This window comes from Cygnus olor, chromosome 5 (genome assembly GCF_009769625.2).
Source record: "Cygnus olor isolate bCygOlo1 chromosome 5, bCygOlo1.pri.v2, whole genome shotgun sequence".
In the NCBI taxonomy this organism is placed as follows: Eukaryota; Metazoa; Chordata; class Aves; order Anseriformes; family Anatidae; genus Cygnus; species Cygnus olor.
Genome location: NC_049173.1, coordinates 33,809,450 through 33,829,193, shown reverse-complemented (window position 1 = coordinate 33,829,193; position 19,744 = coordinate 33,809,450). Strand labels below are relative to the sequence as shown.

The window sequence follows — 19,744 nt, the reverse complement described above, 5'->3', positions numbered from 1 at the left end:
CTACTCTGCACCTCCTGGAGATGAGGGAACCCTCCAGGTTGGCTGAGTATGGTGACTCACTGCCTCTACGTACAGGCTGTATTGCTGGGGAATGAACTGGGGACGTGCATCTTTGCCTCCCATAGGCTGCCATGGGAATGTTTCAGGCCACAAAGCCCAGCAAAAAACTGGGTCCAGCTCCCATTTAGGTTAGGAGCAAAAGCTGATCAGGCAAGATTAGAGCCATTATACAGACACAGGAGGCAGCGTATGACCATGCATTTCAATTTAGGCTGGTAAACTCTGTTTCATTAAATCCAGAGACTGATGCTACTGATCCTCATAACTTGTTTTCATAATATTTATTATGAGCAAGCTTTATAGCACTTTATTTTTTCCACTTGCATGGCAGGGAAAGCAAGACAGAACAGGACAGTATTCTGCAAGTGAGAAAACATCAGGGAGAGTAGCTTCCTATTAGCATTGCTAATTTATGTCCCCATTAACATCCAGGCTGGGTTCACTTGTCAAATCAAGGGAATCTGAGAAATGACCCAGCATGCATAAGGCACAGCTCTACGCCTCAGCTGCTGCCCCACCTTCTCTGGGAGCTGCCTGACGGCTGAGATGAGATGCTAAGCATCTACCTTGCCAGCCCGTCTCTTCTCTACCTCTCCCTGAGCTTCTTGCTCTGGAGAACAGCAGGACGTGGTGCTTGTGGTACAGACCCCCAGCCAGTTAAAAGAATTGTGCTTTACAAAGTATGGTTCTGCTTTTGCTGTGTCAGTGGGGGGAGATAGTAGAAGAGCAAGAGGAAACTATTCTTTCTTAAGTTTCCTGGATTCAGTAATCTCAGTGTGTACAGGGGAAAATGGGTGCCTCCACAACTCTGTAGAAAGTGGCCCACAGAAGTTTCCACCAAGCCCAGCTGATTGCAGTGATGGTGTCTTCAGCTGGCTGCTTTCTGCTTTGGACCTGCTGCATCAGGGGAACGGTCATATTCCTCACCGTACTTGCTGTTCGTGCAGACCAGCGACAAAGCTTTCTCTCTGCTGGCACTGAGGCCAAGTTTGGGCTGAGAGGCCACTTTGTGCCTCCCGTCCTTGAGGTGTCATCCACCTATTCTGATCCGTTGCTGTTTAGAGTTTACACAGCTGCTTGTCCTGCACCTTCCTGGGCAGTCAGGGAGCAACAAGCAGGCGCCCACACATCGGATCCACACGTGTCCCTCTTCTCGGAACACCCTCAAGAAGGCAGAGGAGCCCGGTGACACTGTCACCCCCCTTAACAGCAGCACCACTGGCCCCAGCACTGCCGGGGCTGTAAAGGGAGGGAGGAAGGGTGCGTGGAGGTGCTGGGCGTTTGGCTTTTTTGTACTACACTGCTGAAGGAAGAGAAAGCCACACCTGGGAGAATCAGGGCAAACAGTCTCCTTTTGGTTCTTTGCATTTCTGCATTGCTTCCTTCTTTCATAAAGGCAGTAACATGGAATACCGGCAGTACTTGCAGATACATGTAAACTAAGTTTGTCTGTAATTGGTAGCATGGGATGAATGTTTGGAAAGTATTCCTGCCTGTATTACATTGCGATGCAATTGAACAATTGCATCAAGCACTGATCTTCTTAAATATAACATAAAAGTCAAAGCCTACAGGTGATACAAATGTCAATTTTAAAATCTATGTCTCTTTAATGTGATCATCAGGAATATTCTCTGATTTAATAAATAAATAAATAAATCTTTCACAAAGTTTTTTACAGAGGTTACATCAATTTTAATTTAATTTAATTTTCAAAAGGTCATCAGATGCTATGTTTTCTTTCTAACTCACTCAGCTCCACTGTGATTCTTTGTGTGCTTTCAACTCTAATTTTAGCTTAATTACTTTTTGCAAGGAGCTTTGTATGGACAGAAAAAGGGTCAGTAGGTAGGCTGGGTTGAGGCTTGCTTAAAAGCTTCTCAATTTGCCTCATTACAGTTTCCTAAAATTGTCCAGTTGCCAAGAAAATAAAGGGAGCTGGTTTGTGTCCGGATGAATAAAACTGTTAAGCAACTTACGTTCAGTTTGAGCTCTTACTCAGTGGGTTAAAGATCTCTGTGAAGAATGTAACAATTAATACATCAAGTATTAAATAAAACCCATATTTGAGGAAAGCTCCATTCCTCATAATTGAATAAAACCTCTGAGAAATGTCACTGCTCATCCCTATTTGTCATGAGGATGCCTTTAGGGATTTGGACAAATAGCAGAAAGATCTTGTAAAGGGTGAAGTAATACACGTGCCTATGAGAGTGTGTCTCTCTGAAGGCAGTTTTATTGCAGTGTATAGCAACTGCTTAATTTCAAGACTTGCTAAAGAGTAAGTCTTAAATGAGTATATGACAGAAATAATATTCTGATATTTGCTAGGAAGAGTTGACATTTCAAGCCCACAGGAGACAGTCTTTTACTCTTAAGAGCTAAAATAACAGCATACATAACCTTTCAAGTGACAAGCTAATTGAGCACAGCATCATCTTAGAAATACCATTTTAGGGAGACCCAGTCTTCATAATTTTATATATATATATATATATGCATCTCCAATGTCAAACCTTGTATGATACTATTGTGTAGAAGACAATATATCAGTTTTAGCCAGATCTGCAGCAGGATTACAGAGAGCTGTTTCAGTCTCAAAATGCTAACCAGGTCAAAGACTGAAAAATTCTTGATCTTCATTTAAAATTAGCATGGAAGAATTTTCCTTTCCGGAAGTGTATTTGAGATATGCACCCGCGTGGCAAATATCTGCTGTACATAAAGTACTTCTAGCAAAAGTTTCAAGCAAAAGTTTCAAAGATCCACAGATCCAGATGCCTGTGTTTAAAATGTACAAGGGATGCAGTAGTTGGCATAAGAGGAGCATTTGAAAAGTAGCTGTCTGGAAAATGTGTGCTTTAGATGAGCAGATGCTTTAGATGAGCAGATGAGAATCCTGTGACTGATTGCTTGATTATGGGCAGCTAGGAGTAAGTATCAACATAGCTGATGCACAGTCTACCTAGAAGATGGAATACCTCTTTTATATTTGTGGTCTGGACACCAATTTGCTGTGTGCCTTTGGGACAAATGTCAAACTGTGTTGCCTGAACATGCCGATTGCATTGAGTTGAACTTCACTTCATAGCAGATAAAGCACTCCATTTCCGATTCCGATGATATTACTGAGCATCAGGCAAATACCTGAGTTGAAGATTTACTTTCTGCAGGCAACTGTGCTGTGCTTTATTTGATATCTTTATTTGCTATCAAGCTGTCTGGTATTTCAGCCTCTTCTACAGGCACAGACATTATTGGAAAAATATTTAATGAAATCCCCTTCTCTTTTTGTATGCATTTTGAATGATTGCTGATTTCTGGGTTTGGAATAGCAGCCAGCGCAGTCAGTGCTATGTACTGTGGCAGTGGAGCTAGCTCCTCTCTTAATGCATTTAACTGCCAGTGGTGTGCAAGCTGGTGGCTCGTGGCAAGGCTCAGGTTATGTATCCTACATGTAGCTCTTTTCTGTCTTTGGCTTGAAGAACCTTTTTTTGATGCATCTTTTATAAAGTGTTGATACAAACGAAACATTAAAAAATTAGCTCTGATCACAGGTGGTTCCCAAGGAAACAGAAACAATGACACCATTTCAAAATTTGATGGCCATATTTCAGTAGAGTGATAGTGTGCATCTGACTTTGATTAAATGTGGTTAACTGGATTTTTAAATAGTAGCAGTAAGAATTAGATTTATTGCTTTCAGTAGTTATGTGAGGTGAGCATGTGGTCCAGTATTGACAACTGTCCTGAAGAAAACAATGGATTTTAAGTTAAGGAGATTTTAAGTCCTAATTCCCTACAGTTGTTCCAATGAAACGATCTGATTTCATTAGGACTGCTTTTGTTGGTAAGGATTTGTAATTGTGTCTAAGAGATCTGTGGTTGAAAAAGTATCCTCAGGTAGAAATGTCGGTTTTCACCACACAAACTTAGTTTATAATTCAGTTTGATGTTGAACTTCCATAGATTCTGATGAAGTTCCACATGAGCTGGCAGAAAAACAACTGTCTTCCTGTCTCCGGAGCACAGGCTCTCTGCAAGGTATTCGGGTGAGATGTTTGCTCTGCATGCCTGTTGACAACTTAAATGGTTCATGGATGAAGTTTTAGGAGTTACGACTTAATGCAGGCTGATATTAGTGTAAAAGAGGAAGACTTTTGCATGAAAAACAGTGTCAGTATGTTATTAAAGATCCATTAAGTTTCTTAGAGCAATGAGACAACTGAAACTGCATCATCTCTGCTTTAGAGACAAATTCCCACTACAATGAGGACCAGGGGGATAGCAATAGCATCAATTGCACAAATTCTTTGCAATTTAACACACTTTTAAAAAAGGCTAATGTTCAGTATAGGAAATCGCTCTATAATGGTGTTGGACGATCTGGATGTACCTTACACTAATAATCATGTATTTTTGAGAGCTACGTTTTCGAGTAATTTCCAGTTAGTGGATGGTTTCAGTTGTCTCCTCAGAGCTCATAATTGCATACTTCATATGCAGATGCCACTGTACAGAAAAAGTAAATGTAAAATGTATGCATTAAATGAAAAAAGGTGAGAGGCTTATTTAGAAAGATGGATTAAATTTTCAGCTTGTCTCCTATTTACTGAGAATCATGATGTGCTTTTCACCTGTAGGTGTCCTCATGTCTGTGAAGCACATTTAAGACATTTAATGAAAATGCACCTAAAGTTACTGGTTGGATATAGCCAGATTTCAAACCTGAACCACAGAAGTTGATTTAGATGCCAAAGGTTTATGTCCCTCTGCTATGTATGACCTTAATATGGATTTCCAAGTCATTTGGGGCTCTGGAGTATACTTGTCACAGGATGGTGCTCTTTTCTTTTACCTTCAATTTTTTCCCCAAACTTAGCATTGTTTCTCCATGTGCACTAGGCAGAGAGAACCTGTCTGGGGGTGAATGAGGTACCTGTGGTGCCTGGTACCCTGCCTGTTCCCAGCTGCTTAAATGGCCTCTTGGTATATGCTGCACAGCCTAGTTTGCAGCCTCCTGGCCCCGTCTTCCCTCACATCATCCCTACACCTCTGCAGCTTAGGGCTGTTACCAGTGTTTTCCATCATGTCAGCAGCAGGCACAGCATCCAGGGCTAGAACTTTTGTATCTCAGAGGTGGTGAACCTAGTGCTGCCGTCACCTTGGCTTCCTTTCTTGGGTGCTGTGGCCATAGCTCTGTCACGCTCTCAGGCGAACAAACAAGGAAACCGACTCAGGAAACTTCACGGCCTACAGCGTATGTGGCTCACGAGCAGTTGCATGCTGCAGGTTTCTGGGACCTCTCATGTGGGTTCAGGATCTTACTTTTGTAAAGCCTGCAAGCTGCTGGTGCTCAAAGCCCTCAGGGATCCTCCTCTAACTACAGGGCCCAGATTCGTTGTTTGTGGGTTCAAATGCCAGCTTTGATTTGAAACTGAGAAAGGGGGTAAGAAAATAGCTGAAAGATTGAGATGATATTTCCCACATTCATAAAGGGATACATTTTAAGCCCACGAAGATGGAAATCTGTTCTATGCTTCTAGTACATTTTTCAGTGCCTATTGACACTGAAGTGATCTTTTAAACCTATCGTCATTTATACTTACTATAGTCCTCTTTTTCAGACTCTTCTTTGCGACTGTTACCATAATCTGACTTTAGTGTTGGATGGATGTGGTTGCTCACCTCGTGTGTACCACAGTAATTCATTAAAAGAAATTGAAGTTTGTTTAGATCTCTAAACAGATTTTCCCTGTCCTTTCCGTCATGCTACTATATTCTTTTATGCCTATTTTGAGTGTGATTAAAAGTGATGATTTTTTTGGTGTGTGTGTGACCAATACACTAATGCACCTAATTGTCAGTGCTCTGAACTGTCCAGAAGGGGAATCTAGAGGGGCAAAGGGAGAGTGTTGTCAAGGGACCATTCCCAGCAGTATTGATTGGCTTAACACTAACCCTTTCAGACTATCTTTACTCTCCTCAGAAAGAAACAAGAAACAGTGCCAGCTCTTTGTATGTTTGGTGTGAAGAATTTAAGAGTTTTTTTTTTAACAGAGCATAAACTCATGCTTATCCCCTGGTAAAATTTCTCAACAGCATCTCAGTATCTTTACTGTCACACATTTAATTTTGCCTGTGAACTAAAAAAAACATAGAAGGTTATTTTTTTATACCTGTGCACTTGAATGTTAACTACTTTTTAAGTTATGATGATTAGTAATATATTGAATAAGGATGAAGGTTTTCCCCTTCCTCTCTCAGGGCTGTCCTCTCTGTCCTTTCTCTCCTCCCATATTTTTTTGAATAGCCTCTCGGTCATTTCCTCTTGTTCCATTAGTTGGAGTGATTTTATTTTTCATCAAATATTTTATTCAATTGGGAATATGGCTTAGTTTTCCATAAATTTTAGCTCAACTCGCTAATTATCTTTGATCTAAGAAGGCAGATTAAAAAAAACAAAGGTAATAAATAAAATATAAATAAATAAATAAAATAAATAAAATAATGGTAATAATAATAAGGAATTAAGCTGGATAGGGTGGGAAAAGGAAGAATTGCTGGAGGTGGTGGTGGTGTCTCTCCCAGCTTTTGAAGTATTGGAGACCTGAGTTCAAATCCTATATTTGCCTCTGAAAGAATGATTCTGTTTCTCTCAGGAGTGTTGCCACAACCATTGTGCAAAACATTTGACTTTTGTTTCTCTCATTATTTCTCTAATGTTAAGGGGAGGAAATAAGCTGTCTCTTCCTCACAGGTTCTTTGGCTGTTGCTGAAGATAATACAAAGTACACAAATTTTTAAGGGATTCCCCAAATCAAAGCCAAAGACTTTGTATCTAGTTGTACAAAATGTTTTATTCTTCTTAAACAAATAAAAGTTTAATTTCAGAATCAATGTTTTCTCTGAAGAGAAGCGAGAAAGAGGGGAGTGATATTCTTTTGACCAAAGTTAGTTCACCATGATGCACCCTTAGAGCCACCACCCCGTGTATGTCTGTGTTACTCTTCTCCACCAACTTTTGGGACTGTGCTGGTGCTCTCTTTTTGAGTCTCAATGATGACTAGGAAACCTCAGAGTTGGAGCCTTCCATCAGGATGGCTAGCCCTTGGCACCAAACTTCTGTAGTCTGGGAAAATACAGATAGCTGCATCTGAATGCTGTAGCAATTAAAAGCCCTGGACTACCAGAAGGGTGCATTTATGGACTTGTTACACCTGAGAATCCAGTTGCAAGAGAGACGTTCTTTGCCAGGAAAGTTCTTTCACATGCTGCTGTTTTGTTAGGCTCCAGTTGTATTAGAAGCATATCTGTCACAAGTGAATCTTTTAGATGTAAAGTAGGCTGCCCTGATTGCAAAAACAGGTTTTCCAGGGAGGTACCCGGTACTTCTCGATGCAGGTAAAACAGGAAGTATCACAAGTAGAACATTTCTCATAGTATTTTTACTTCTAAGTGAAAAAGCACATAAAAATAAAATTATTTTATTTGCAAAGATTAATGAAAGTCATCAGAACTGTCACAAATGTTTCATTTAGGATTTGGATGTATAAACTGTTTAGGCTCCTAAAACATCCAGGCATTTCTTAAACAGCGAGCCTAATGATTTGAGGAAGTTACTGTGTTGTTGTTGCTCAACAACGAGAAATTAAGAGAAAGCTGGAGCCAGCAGAGAGGAAAAGAAAAAGCAGTAATTTTTTCTTCCTTTCTGGACATGAGTGAGTTGGATTCAGCTAAAGTATAACCATCTGTCATATGCTAAACATTCAGAACATGTGGTTATAATTTTGCTATTAATTGGAAAATGACCAAGAAATAAATGACCAGATCACCTTTCTCACCTAAAAACAATGCCTATAAACTTTGCACTCATTTCTGTCTAATAATAATAATAAATAATTAAAAAAAAGCAACCCAAAATATTTCTTCCAACATAATTTTTACTCCCTTTTAGAAAACTCTAAAAGGCTAAGTATCTGACAGGAACTTTCATGTCTTTCCTATTATTATTGCTTTTGCACGGGGTGCATGGCAGTAAGGGTGAGCTGGAGTCTGATGCCCAAACCAAATTACAGATGGATTCTGGAAGTCACTATTTCTGCATTCTCTTACGGTCGTTTTGTCAGCTGTTACTTGAGCTGGGAAACGTTGCTTATGAACTGTGTGATTTTGTGCATGTCTGTATAAATGTGTTAAAAGATTGTACCCACCTTAAATCTTTGAATACTGCAAAGCTTCTAAGATATGTGATGTTCAATAATTTCAAAGAATATAGTCCTATAGTGCACTGTCGTTACATGAGTTATTTGGTGTACTCCTGCAATAGAACTTCTTCCCTTCTGCCTCTACCGATGTGAAACAAAATAACTGACGGTCTAATTGCTTCCCTTTAGTTCCCACAAATGCCACTCACAAGGAAAAATAAGGCAGATCTGGTACATCTGTGGTGTGATTTCTTGTCAGCTGTAGAGAAATTGCATCAGAAAGAAAATTGGCCTTTGGAAATCGGGGGCATAAGGAGCAAAAGTTGCAATGGGGTTTTGGAGAAACTTCTAGTATAACCTTAATTTGCTTTCTTTGATTTATTTACTGGCAAACCCACATGCAGACACAAACACAGCCACCATCACCAACAGCCTGAGACTAAAGTAGGTATCAGGAGTTCAAAGCTCTGGAGCTCAGTTCTAAGTGGTAGGTGAGATTTGGATGTGTTACTACAAGAGCTGCTGCAAAAGATGTGAAACTATAATGTGAGAAAAGAAAAGCTTACAGATGTAGAAGCTGTAGAAAGAGCTGAGGAGGAAATATGGCCACTTGTTGAAGCCAGGTTTTGAGAACCATGCAGTTGTTAGATTTACAGGGACAGAAACCAAATACCAAAGTCAATTTCAGAACTGAGGCCTTTGATATGAATAAACGTATAGAGTAAGAACAGTCCTTACGAAATGAGATGCCATCCATCTTAAACATGCATTCAAACACCTTGTTAAAGGAAGTGTTCATCTGCAACAACAGGGGACCTGGTTTTGGTAAATTGAATAAGGCCATAGACATAATTTCTGTGGACAGCGCTTTCCATTTTTGACTGTACTCGTCTTCAGGCTTTCACTGTGGAGCAGTGTCTTATGGACAAAATAACTAAGGAGAGTTTGGCCTTTGTGAATTTGATAAAGGTGTTTAATAAATGGTGCTGAATAACAGTTTGTTGTTTTTAAATGAACTTCAGTATGGTATACTTGAGAATCTTCTCACTTTGTTACCTATACTTTATCTCAAACACTGTCCTTTGTATGTGGCAAGGTCATCAAGAAGTTATGGGTTTTGAATGCCGGGCATTTGTGACTGGAATGGTGAAGAAGTTTATTATCCCAAGCATTTAAAGGAGCACTTAACCCAGGGCATTATACCATTGAGAGGAAATATTGTTTAGGCAGTTAAATAGAGTTTCTGAAGGAATTTCCCAACCATTACTGCTTCTCCTAGCATTTGAGGACTTAGAAGACAGCATCATCTTTGCCTATTAATGGCCAAGCTTCCCACCTGGCCTACCTACACTAGCCAGATTTTTAAGATAAAGCTATTGTTTGTGGTTCCTCTACATGAACGACAGTCTGTTGCTTTCCACTAATCAGATGGTCATCTTTACCAAGTATCGTAAGTGCACGTGTCTGTAAATACAGTGAAAAGAATTTTACAGTACAGACCCTTATAATGCTTTCGGGTATGCAGAAAGTTGTTTTTTAAACAATGCAGAAGGAGCAAGCTTTGCTTTATGAGAAAAGTCAAAGGGGGCAGGGGGGACAGTATGTGGCTTTGCATTCTTCTGGGCTTCTAAAGAGAAGACAGTAACTCTATTACAAAGTCAGGATTATGCAAATTTGAAAAATAATTTTTGTAGGCTATAGCTGGAATCTATGCCAAAGCATGTCTTGTGCAAGGCATCTTGCTCTCTGAGGAGATAGACCTGTTGAGTATTTGACTCTTGGCCAAATGGTTTCTTGCTTTACATTCACAGCTTTTGAGAAAGACTGTGATTGATTATTCTGTGCAAAGCAAAAACAAGCCTTAACACACATTTCCTACAATATTATCTGAAAATGAAGTTGAATAGAAAATCATGAAAAAAAACAGAAGTTACAACAGAAGTTGGCCTTATGGCCAGCTACATTTTCTTTTTGACACTTAAGTCTTTTCCTGGCATGTTAGAAAATTCTGGAATTTTATTGAGTTTGAGCATCTCATTTTGGTAAAATAGGCATGTAAAGTATAAACATATGTTGTTATGTTTGCCAGTCACTTGAAATATAAAAGTAATTACAGGTGTCTCTTATAATTCAGAAAAGACACCAGGTTGTTTGTAATGACTTACTGTAGGAATATGTAATGATAATCCGTCCTAATAGCCAATTTTCCACACATTTTCAGGTTTCTCCATTGGTTTAGGAAAGATATGCAGACAATGTCATTGTCTTTGACAGCTGAAGGCCTGCAGTGTGGAGGATGACAGTGGTCAGTGACTGCAGCTCACCTGGAGAATGTCGGCAATTACAGAATTGTCATGGAAAAGAAGGTGGGTGCCTGAAAGTTTCTACTGAATGAATTGTGTGTGTAGCCAAAGACAGATGCATCAACTGTCAGTCATTTATATTCCATCCCAATCTTCATTTTTACAATTATTTTAAATAAACCATCTCTTTTTTTTTATGCATAATTGAACTCAAGAATCGGGATCTACAGACAATAATACATGATCAGATAGGGCAGTTTCTCCCAAGCGAGAAACAGGTCCTTAAGGGGGGCTCATAAGTAAGGCTTTGGTAGAGTTTTAATAACACCAAAGTATAAAGTTGAGCAAAAGAGTTAGGATTTTGATCTTGAAACTGAGCGACTAGCTCCTTCTTAACAGCATCAGCATAGAGTCACGGGATACAGCTTGTAGTTTACTAGACACTGCTGCTAAGTGTTGCTCCTCATTGAAGGGAACATGGGTGTTCCCAGCAGCCATAAAAACAGCGATTCTACATCAGTCTGGAGATCTGTGTCATTCAGTCCAATGTCAATGAAATACTGACAGCTCTGTGACAACCAACTACCAGAAATCTTGTGTAATTCAAGTGTTGTGCATACAAATGTGATGGGCTATACCACATCTGTCGTGGATGTACCTGGCCTTCATTTATGCAGCCTGGATTTTTTTTTTTCCTACCTCACTTAGCACAGTGTTGCTTAGTGGCTGCCTGGCTGCTTTTACCTCTTTAAATCAACATATTTCAGTGTACTTGTGTACTGAACAGAATGCGGTCAGATAGAATGACAGCAGCTGTTATTGTTTTTGGTTGCATTCCTTAGCTTGAATTTATAATTCTACCTTGCATCATTTATTCATGTTTATTTCTTTAATCTGTTTCTCTATATGTACTATTAAGTTGGAATAGTTCAGTGTTCAAAACAGGAATTTCTCTCTGTGTCATGGTTTGTCCTGAAGTTCCTAAGTTCTCAAGCTTTTAATCCAAAATTTCTGTCTAATTTTGTTAGATGCTTAGTCAGAGTTGCAGGTGCCACTGTATTGGGATGGGATCATCAAAGGCTTCATGTAAATCACCACAGTGTTTGTTGGTGCAGCAATGTCAGTTAATATCATCTAAAGACATTAGACTGTGTTCTGTAAAATGCTTATTCCAGAGTGGGCTTTAATTTACAAAAATAATTACAAAAATCTGTGAAGAAGGAATGATGTCATGATGAAAATGTAAAACTGGCTCCAAAATTGCTTCTAGCTAGAAATTAGGTGTCCTGCTCCAAATAAAGACCAGTGGGAATCTTTTAGACCACTATGACAATAGCAGGGCTTTTGCCTAAATTTCTTTCTGTGGCACATAATGAAGACTTAAGAAAAATGATCTTTTGCTTGTCAAATGTTTTGAGTTCCCTCAGTGGAAAGCACCAGATATTAGATAAATGATAGAATGTTAGTTTGTTTGTAATTGAGAGTGTAAGAATTTGTTTAAAATATTTCAAATGAAAAAGTGAGGAATGGTGAAGAGGTTAGGAAATAAGTATCCAAATGAATGAATGATAAAAGCTTAAGTAGAAAAGGAGATGGAGGGTAAATAGACAAATTTTAAAAAATCCAGAAGGAAAGAAGTAAGAAAAAGCTGTCTGTATAACAGGTAACACAGAAGAAGTCTAGGGCTCCTCAACACTATGTTTTATTTATATATATATATATATATATATATATATATATATATTTAAAAATACAAATACAAATAAATGGGAGAGAGACTGTATGTTACAAAATTTGGGGCGGGGGTGGGGGGGAGGGAGCAGGGGAAAAAAATTAGTAGGGAACTGAACTGAGTGGGTTTCCTGTTATTTGCTATGCAAGCCAACTTAGCATCACTTTTTAAGCTGTCTTAAGAGGAATTCTGAGTGCAGAAAAAGAACCTAGAAATTGCTTGGTTAGCCTGCAAGAAGGCCTTTGATTCAGTCCCAAACTCATGGAGATGAAAAGCATTGAAAATATATTTCATTGCAAATAGAATCATTTTTTTTTTTAGCTTTAAATTTGGTCAAGTAAAAGATGCATCTCACCTTATTATCAACCTTGTCACCCTTATATCCAGCTTCTGAAACACAACATTTTTTGTGTCCTGCCATTGTGCACTATCTGAAAAGAAGTCAGACTGTGTAAAACATCAACCCTCTCTTCTATATTTATATGGTTCTTCAGGATTTCCTTTGATCTGTGTAGTCATAAGCTGAAACTAAGTAGAGACCCTTTTCATTGTAAAACTTCAGGAAGAAAATTGTAAGGCATTGCTTTTTCTGGGCTTATGAACCTCTTTCTGAAATGGAAGAACGAAAGTACTGCAAGCATCAGTTCTTTGAATTAGAAACAACTTGGAGAGTAGATCTGATTACCAGTGTCGTGGGACTTGCCCAAGACTTTGACAAGCTGAAGCAGTTCTGTGATCATCAAGCCTCTTGTTACTTTGAAGATGTTTCATGTGGCAATATTTTGAATGCTAAAGATTTGGGCATTCCAAAGTCAACGGTAAAGACTACCAATCTATACTCACTGACACCAATTCATAAGACTGTGATAAGAATTAAATAATAAGATAGAGGAAGAAGGGGGAAAAAACAACAAAATTAAAAGAAATCATAAGAGGTTCAGTGAATTAAAAATAAACGACCAAAAAAATGGCAGCAGCTGGGTTGTATGGGAATCCCTTAATTGTGGTGTAGACAATTTCAAACTCGTTTCATGCTAACTGGTTCAATAGTTTCCATTATGTTACTAGACATTCTGAGCTAATTAACTAAAAGCATGTTAAATGAAATAGGAAAGATTGGGCCAGATAAATCCTTAGCAAATGTCTCCCTCTTAGGATTGCACTTTTTCTTCTTTTCAAAAATAGTATCAGGATTGCCTCTTTCATCTGCCCTCTATAAAATACGGTATTTTACATGTCAACAGGATAAGATCTGGTCTGCTAGCATTAACTGTGTTTAGATTAATCTTGCATAGTGGTATTAGGAGATTTAGTGTTTCTATCAGTTAGAAATGAAAACAATCTTAAAATATTGTAAATGCATTTTATTCACTGTTGCATATCTGCTCATATAGCCTAGATACTTAGCTGACCCCAAGGAAGTCTGGTGAAGCCAAGACCACAGACAACAAGATTCAAGACCATCTCTGCAAGGGATTAATTCTCAGTATAGGTGAAAGCATTTTCATGACCATACTAATCTGTGAAGGTCATTAAAAAACACTGCATTTTAATGGGACTGCTTCTGTAAATAGTCATCTGCTTGTCTAGGTGTCTAAATGCCTTTAAAACTTGGATGCTTATCTCTCTGTGCTTCAGGTTCCCCTTCTAAGGGACAAGAAAGAACAGTGCATTTTCCTACCCCTCTTGTTTAAATGCCAAAGTTCTTGAGGACTACGAATATATCTTCCTATTGTCAGAACTAGGAGGAAGAGAAACAGAGGAAATAAAAGCTTTTGAAAGACCCCAGCCAAGAAATGAGATCTTTAAAAATGCATGTTTTCATGTTTATGCAGTGGACTCTATAATATCATTAGAAGGTGACTAATGAGCAGTCTGAGTAGCAGCTATTGTTACGATAGCTGCTTAATGTAATAACAGCTGCATTAAACTCTAGAGGGAAAAGCTTGTAAGGACCTAGAGGGACGTGTGTGTGTTGCCAAAGCTGCTGCAGCAACTGGTTTGAGGAAGGATGTTCAAGAGATCTCCAAGAGCCACCTCAAAGGCACCCTCAAAATAAATAAATAAATAAATAGTACCAGGTCAGCATCACTGCTAGACCTTTTGCTGTAGCTCCAGGGGTAGGAGTTGCAAGGAGCTGGCAAGGGCTAAGTAGGCCCTGCCCTTACTATTTTCTGCTAGGCTGTATGTTGATCCTCAGAAAAGGAGGCAGTGAATACAGATGATCTGCCACATCTGTTTCCTGGCTCAACAATGCACATAATGGCATGGCTGATTGAGTTGATTGGCTGGCTGAGATTGAGTGCGTACGACTCAGTTACAAGTACTGAGCCACACACCTAAGAGTGAAGTGGCCTGTTGCCTCCTCACAGCCCAGAAATGAAATGTCAGAAGAATTTCTGTGGGAATTCAGGCATGGTAGTGGTTGACCATTATTTAAAAAAAATACTAATAAAAAAAAATCAGTGTAAGCCTTGATTTCTTAGAACAGTGTGCAATTACAAACCACTTTGCCACATGACCAGCTCAAAACATCAAGTTTATGAAATCCTTTCTCTCTCTTCCTGTCCTTTTTACTTCCATCAGTAGAAAGTCCTTTTCTGTCTTTTGGTCTCAGATCAGCAGATGGAAGCAAGAACGTTTTTTTCCTTGGACGTAAGGATCAGTCGCGCTCATTGTTATGTGTTTTTTTCTATTCGTGAGAAGCAGACAGGCAGGCATACTTCTAATGGAGAGGTAGAGAGAGAAGAGGCTGTTTCTGTCGTTTGTCTCCAAGCTGGACTTGTAGGCACTTAGGACATCAGCCTTATGTGGTACTGTGAACCCAGGCACACAACTACTGTACATCTGTACTACTGCTGGTACTTTGCTATTGATGTTCTCACTGAGAAAATCTGAACTAATAGATATCATTTTGATCAGCTGTTTACTTTTTTTTAACTGTTTTTTTTTTTTTTTAATATGTAATAAAATCCATTAGTCAACAAGAAGAACTTTTCAGCTTTTCAGTATAGGAGCCGAAAGTGTCTTTAGACCTAAAGGAATGGATTGAGACTAAAAACATGAGCTTTAATAAGACATGTAGGGGGTTTAAAGTCTGTGTTAACACTCTCCTGAAGGATAAGGGACTGATGTAAGTTTTTGGTGGAAATGACGTAAAATAAATGAAACATAGTGCTATACCTTGAAGAACATTGAAAGGAAATACTAATTCCTCTAGCATAGCATTTATTTTTCAGGTGTTTATTTTTATTGCCTTCAGGTATAAATATTGAACATATGAATTGAAGTATAATCTTAAATTTATTTTTTAGATTGGCAAACATCAGCTTGAATAAATGTTATTCTCTCTTTAAAAATCAAATACTGAAATTTAACAGAACTAGAATTTGAATGCAGAATATTAATCTATTTTTAAAAATAAAACCAATTTCCCATTAATCTTTAATTTAACTTGCCTGTCTAAGAATGCATTATGTCATGAACTTTAGTGCCCACAAGATCCTTTTTTTTTTCTAATTTTAGGATTAACTTAAAGAATGTTTTTAGCATACTGTGAGAGAAGCATAAACGATGTTTAAGCCAGCACAGTGTTAACATTTACCAGCCTGGAATTTAGTTGAAAGGAATGACACTTACCTGCTTAAGTAATAACATATGGATTCAATTCAAGAATACCCAAAGCTGGAACAATAGATAAGATAAGAGGGTTGGAATGTTGGAAATATGCAACCCCCCCTTCCAATAAATTAACATGGGAAGGTGATGACACTACATCATCTGCAACTGTCAGAGATGTACATGAAATACTTGAAGAGTAATAGGACCGGTTATAGAAATGACTGACTGAATAATAGTGTACACTTGCATGAAATTCTGTGACTATATCATGGGGAAAAAATGTAATAAGAATTCTCTTTGAATTCATTTAATCTGCATAATCCACATTGTCAGCCAATAAGATCACTTGGGCAATGTTGCTAATCAAATGCCAATTTTGTTTATAGTCACTATAGCCACTGTCTGCTTGTTTAAATGGTTTTACAGCAGGTCTTGACTGTTTCTTTAAAAAAAAAACAAACATAACTAGCAGTTAGCATTAAAAGTCTTTCCATTGTTCCTCATCTTCATTTTTCTTAAAAACAATACAAAACAAAAAAATACAACCATAAGGGTTGCAACTAAGTTATGCTCACCCAACATGATGAAAATACATCTTAATTACTGAGAAGTATTTCAGTACCTTTTAAACTGCAGGGTATAAAGATAACCATCTTCAGGGATGCACCTCAACATCTGCATGTATGTAAAGCTGACAAATTGAAGTCTTTAACTCTGACACTCTTTTGGTAAATGAGCAAATATGATGTATTTTCTGCTTCAAGGTCAAACGATAGCTTATCTACTGCTTACTTTGCATATATGTCCTAGGCAGTAAGCTGGAAGTAGTTATTCATTCTCATTTTTCATTAATTTGTAGATGGTGTTGAATCTTCCATAGATAGAATTAATATTTATCAGTATAAACAATAATTCATTAACAATATTAATACCATTTAATTGCAGCATATTCTTTATGTTTTTATATGTTCTTAATTAATTTTTCTTGCTGTTATGAGAACACTCAAGGAGATAGTGTATTATTCTATTTTAGATGTGTGCTGATAAATCAGCACAAATATTTTTACACAGGAAACAGCAAGTGCCTTCTTTTCTCCCATATCAGTCTCATGATGTTGCTTCAAGAGCAGATGGTCCAGCCACTGCCATGGTAGATGAGCTGTGATTTAAATCCAGGGCCTAAGAAAGAACCGGTGTGTCATTCAGGTGGTCTGAGAGCCTAAGGTGCTATTGAAAAAAGAGCACTTTTGCATCCGCAAGCTCTTAGTATGTTTTGGTCATATATATTGTCAGATGCTGATGGGCTCATTAATTCTAATTGTATACACCAGGCAATTCAGAAAGTGCAATTTCCTGGCATTGTTACATGGCTAAGAAACTGACTCACAGAGTGGCCTTTTTCTTCATTGGTTTTCTTGTGTGACACACTCCCATGACTGTGGAACTCTCTTAGCTGACTTTCTGCTGTTTTGTCTTCATGGTTACAAGCTTTATGTCTTGAGCAAATGTCAGGAGCTCCAGGTACTCCAAGTCATTTTTGGATTACTGTTTTTCCTCATCTGTCTCCTTAGGTACCTGCAAGTCTCCAAGGGCTCTTGACATCCATTTCTAGCAGCACAGGCACTCTTGTTTCAGATTTCCATTCAACGAAATGTCAGCGCATGACAAACCATGCTTTGCGGGTGCCATGCTCCGATTTAGCAGTGCTGAATATGGATTCTGTCTTTTTTCATTAGTAGGTGCTTTATTATTTTGATGCCACTTCCTACCAACCTGTTGTACTGGAAATAATGGGGAGCTGTAGTGACATGCCTCATACGTACTTCACTGCAAATTGCTGCAACTCATATTCTTTAAAGGTGTCTTGTTGTCAGACGTTACTAATGCAGGTACTGTAAAATACAGTAAGGATGGTACTGATGTGCACAAATGACTATTTAGGTATGTTATATTCTATGTGGGAATGAATTTGATAGTCTTGGGACACAAGTAAATTGGTTTTCTCCCAGCCAGCAGTGGCAAAACTCTGCATGCTTTGCTCTGGGGGTATCTATTTATTATTTCCCCCCCCTCCCCCTGTTTTTACCACCCATGTCTTTACCTATACTTCTGGCATGTGGAACAACCTCTAACAATTTCCTCAAACTTGCTGATTATTTGAAGCTGTTGTAAAATATCATTGGTCTTCCTCTTAGATTTTAAGTCCCTAAATGATTCTGTGCTTTTAAATATTTTTATATTATGATATATTTATATTATGATGTGTCCTTTTAAATATTTTTTCTCTAATGTCAGAGGATTTCTGATGCAGTGAAACAAAATCCTATTTAACAATTAAATTTAACTCCTTATTACCTATTATTATTTCAAGGTAAAGCCACTCTATTAGCTGTTACTGTTTGGAGCAACTAGCATTATCTGTGGCAGTGGCCACAGATATTTTCTGCCACAGATATCTTCATTTTTTATGATACCAGATAGATATTTTTTTTGAAGAGCTTGTGTGTTTAACATATAAAATTTAGTTCTGGGTATTTTTGCTTCATTGTTTTTTTATCAAGTATTCCAAATAGCATGTGTGTAACTATCATCACATCTCACTTAGTTTTTATGCAACATTGCAATCATATATTTGAAACTAAAATATTTTTTTTAGTCTTTTTGTTTGTGAGAAAGGTTAGGGTGAGAATTGCCAGGTCCCTTAGGCTGTAAAGAGTTTTATGATCAGTTTCAGCTCACACAGTTCTTCCATGCATGAAGATGTGAAGTTTTAATGGCTGTGGAGAAAAGCCAAAGCTTCTTTCTTTATTTATGTGTGCTAACACCCAATTTCTTTTACATGACTGCTCTCCAAATCTGACTATACAACTCTGAAATAATTACCAGTATTCTCAGTAGAATCATCCGAGGACAACTTAATTATGCTCTTAGATATTGTATCTCTAGGTTGGGCCATCTTTGATTAATGCCTTAAGTTTTCCAGATGTTTCTGTAACAGCTAAAGCCTATGTCTGTTAGACAGTTTTGTAGAATAGCATTCGGGAAGCTGAGGCAGGTTGACTGATCACACATTTCTTTACATACCTCATGTTTCACATGAGTCTGTACTCCTTTATCTTAGTGTGGCTAGTCTAGATCATATCGCCATATTGGCTTTGTTTTGCAGGATTTTATTTCCATCATAAGGAATTTGCATGGTATTTGTTTAGCTTTTGCCCTACAGCTTGTTTTCCATGCAAGATTTCTGAAGTCTCTACATTTTTCTCATATTTTTCCTTGATCAAAATGTCACAATACAGACTTTTGTACCATATATACTTTCTGAAATGTGCTGTATCTTTCTTTGAAGTGCCTTTGGTATCAAATACAGCCCAAATGAGAACAGTATCTCCCAAAGAAGATGTTGAAGCTATATTAGCATTTGTTCTGCTTTTCATCCCAAGCAGAAATACATTTGCTATCAATCACCTGTCCAGTGATATATGGGGAATACTTTCCACTCTTTAAAATTTGCCTTCGTGTATATGCAAGTGAAAACTCCATCCTTTTTTTTTTTTTTTTTTTTTTTTGGCAGTGACTAGATGCCATTGCTGGAGCTCTGCTTGCTCTGTGGTCAAGTGCTTCCACCTCATCTCTGTTCAGTTCTGTGGAATTTTCTTGGTAGTATCTTGTTAGAACTTGTCTTGTCCCCACCATGGGGAACTTGCAACCCGGTTCTGAATGGTTTTGAGATCTTTTTACTATTTTTAGTTGTTTTGGACCCGTAACTGGCAAGGGAGTGCATACTTTTGGAGTCTGTAAGGACCTGACACATTTTTATG

At 38.1% G+C, this 19,744-nt stretch overlaps 1 protein-coding gene across 1 annotated transcript in view; it reads left to right on the top strand.

Moving 5' to 3' along the window:
* LTK (leukocyte receptor tyrosine kinase) overlaps positions 1-19,744 on the top strand; it is a 161,832-nt gene that overhangs the window by 38,785 nt on the left and 103,303 nt on the right. Inside the window, 1 exon segment of the mRNA XM_040557797.1 lies at positions 10,489-10,633. Coding sequence (XP_040413731.1) covers positions 10,564-10,633 — 70 coding nt within the window. The 5' untranslated portion in view covers positions 10,489-10,563.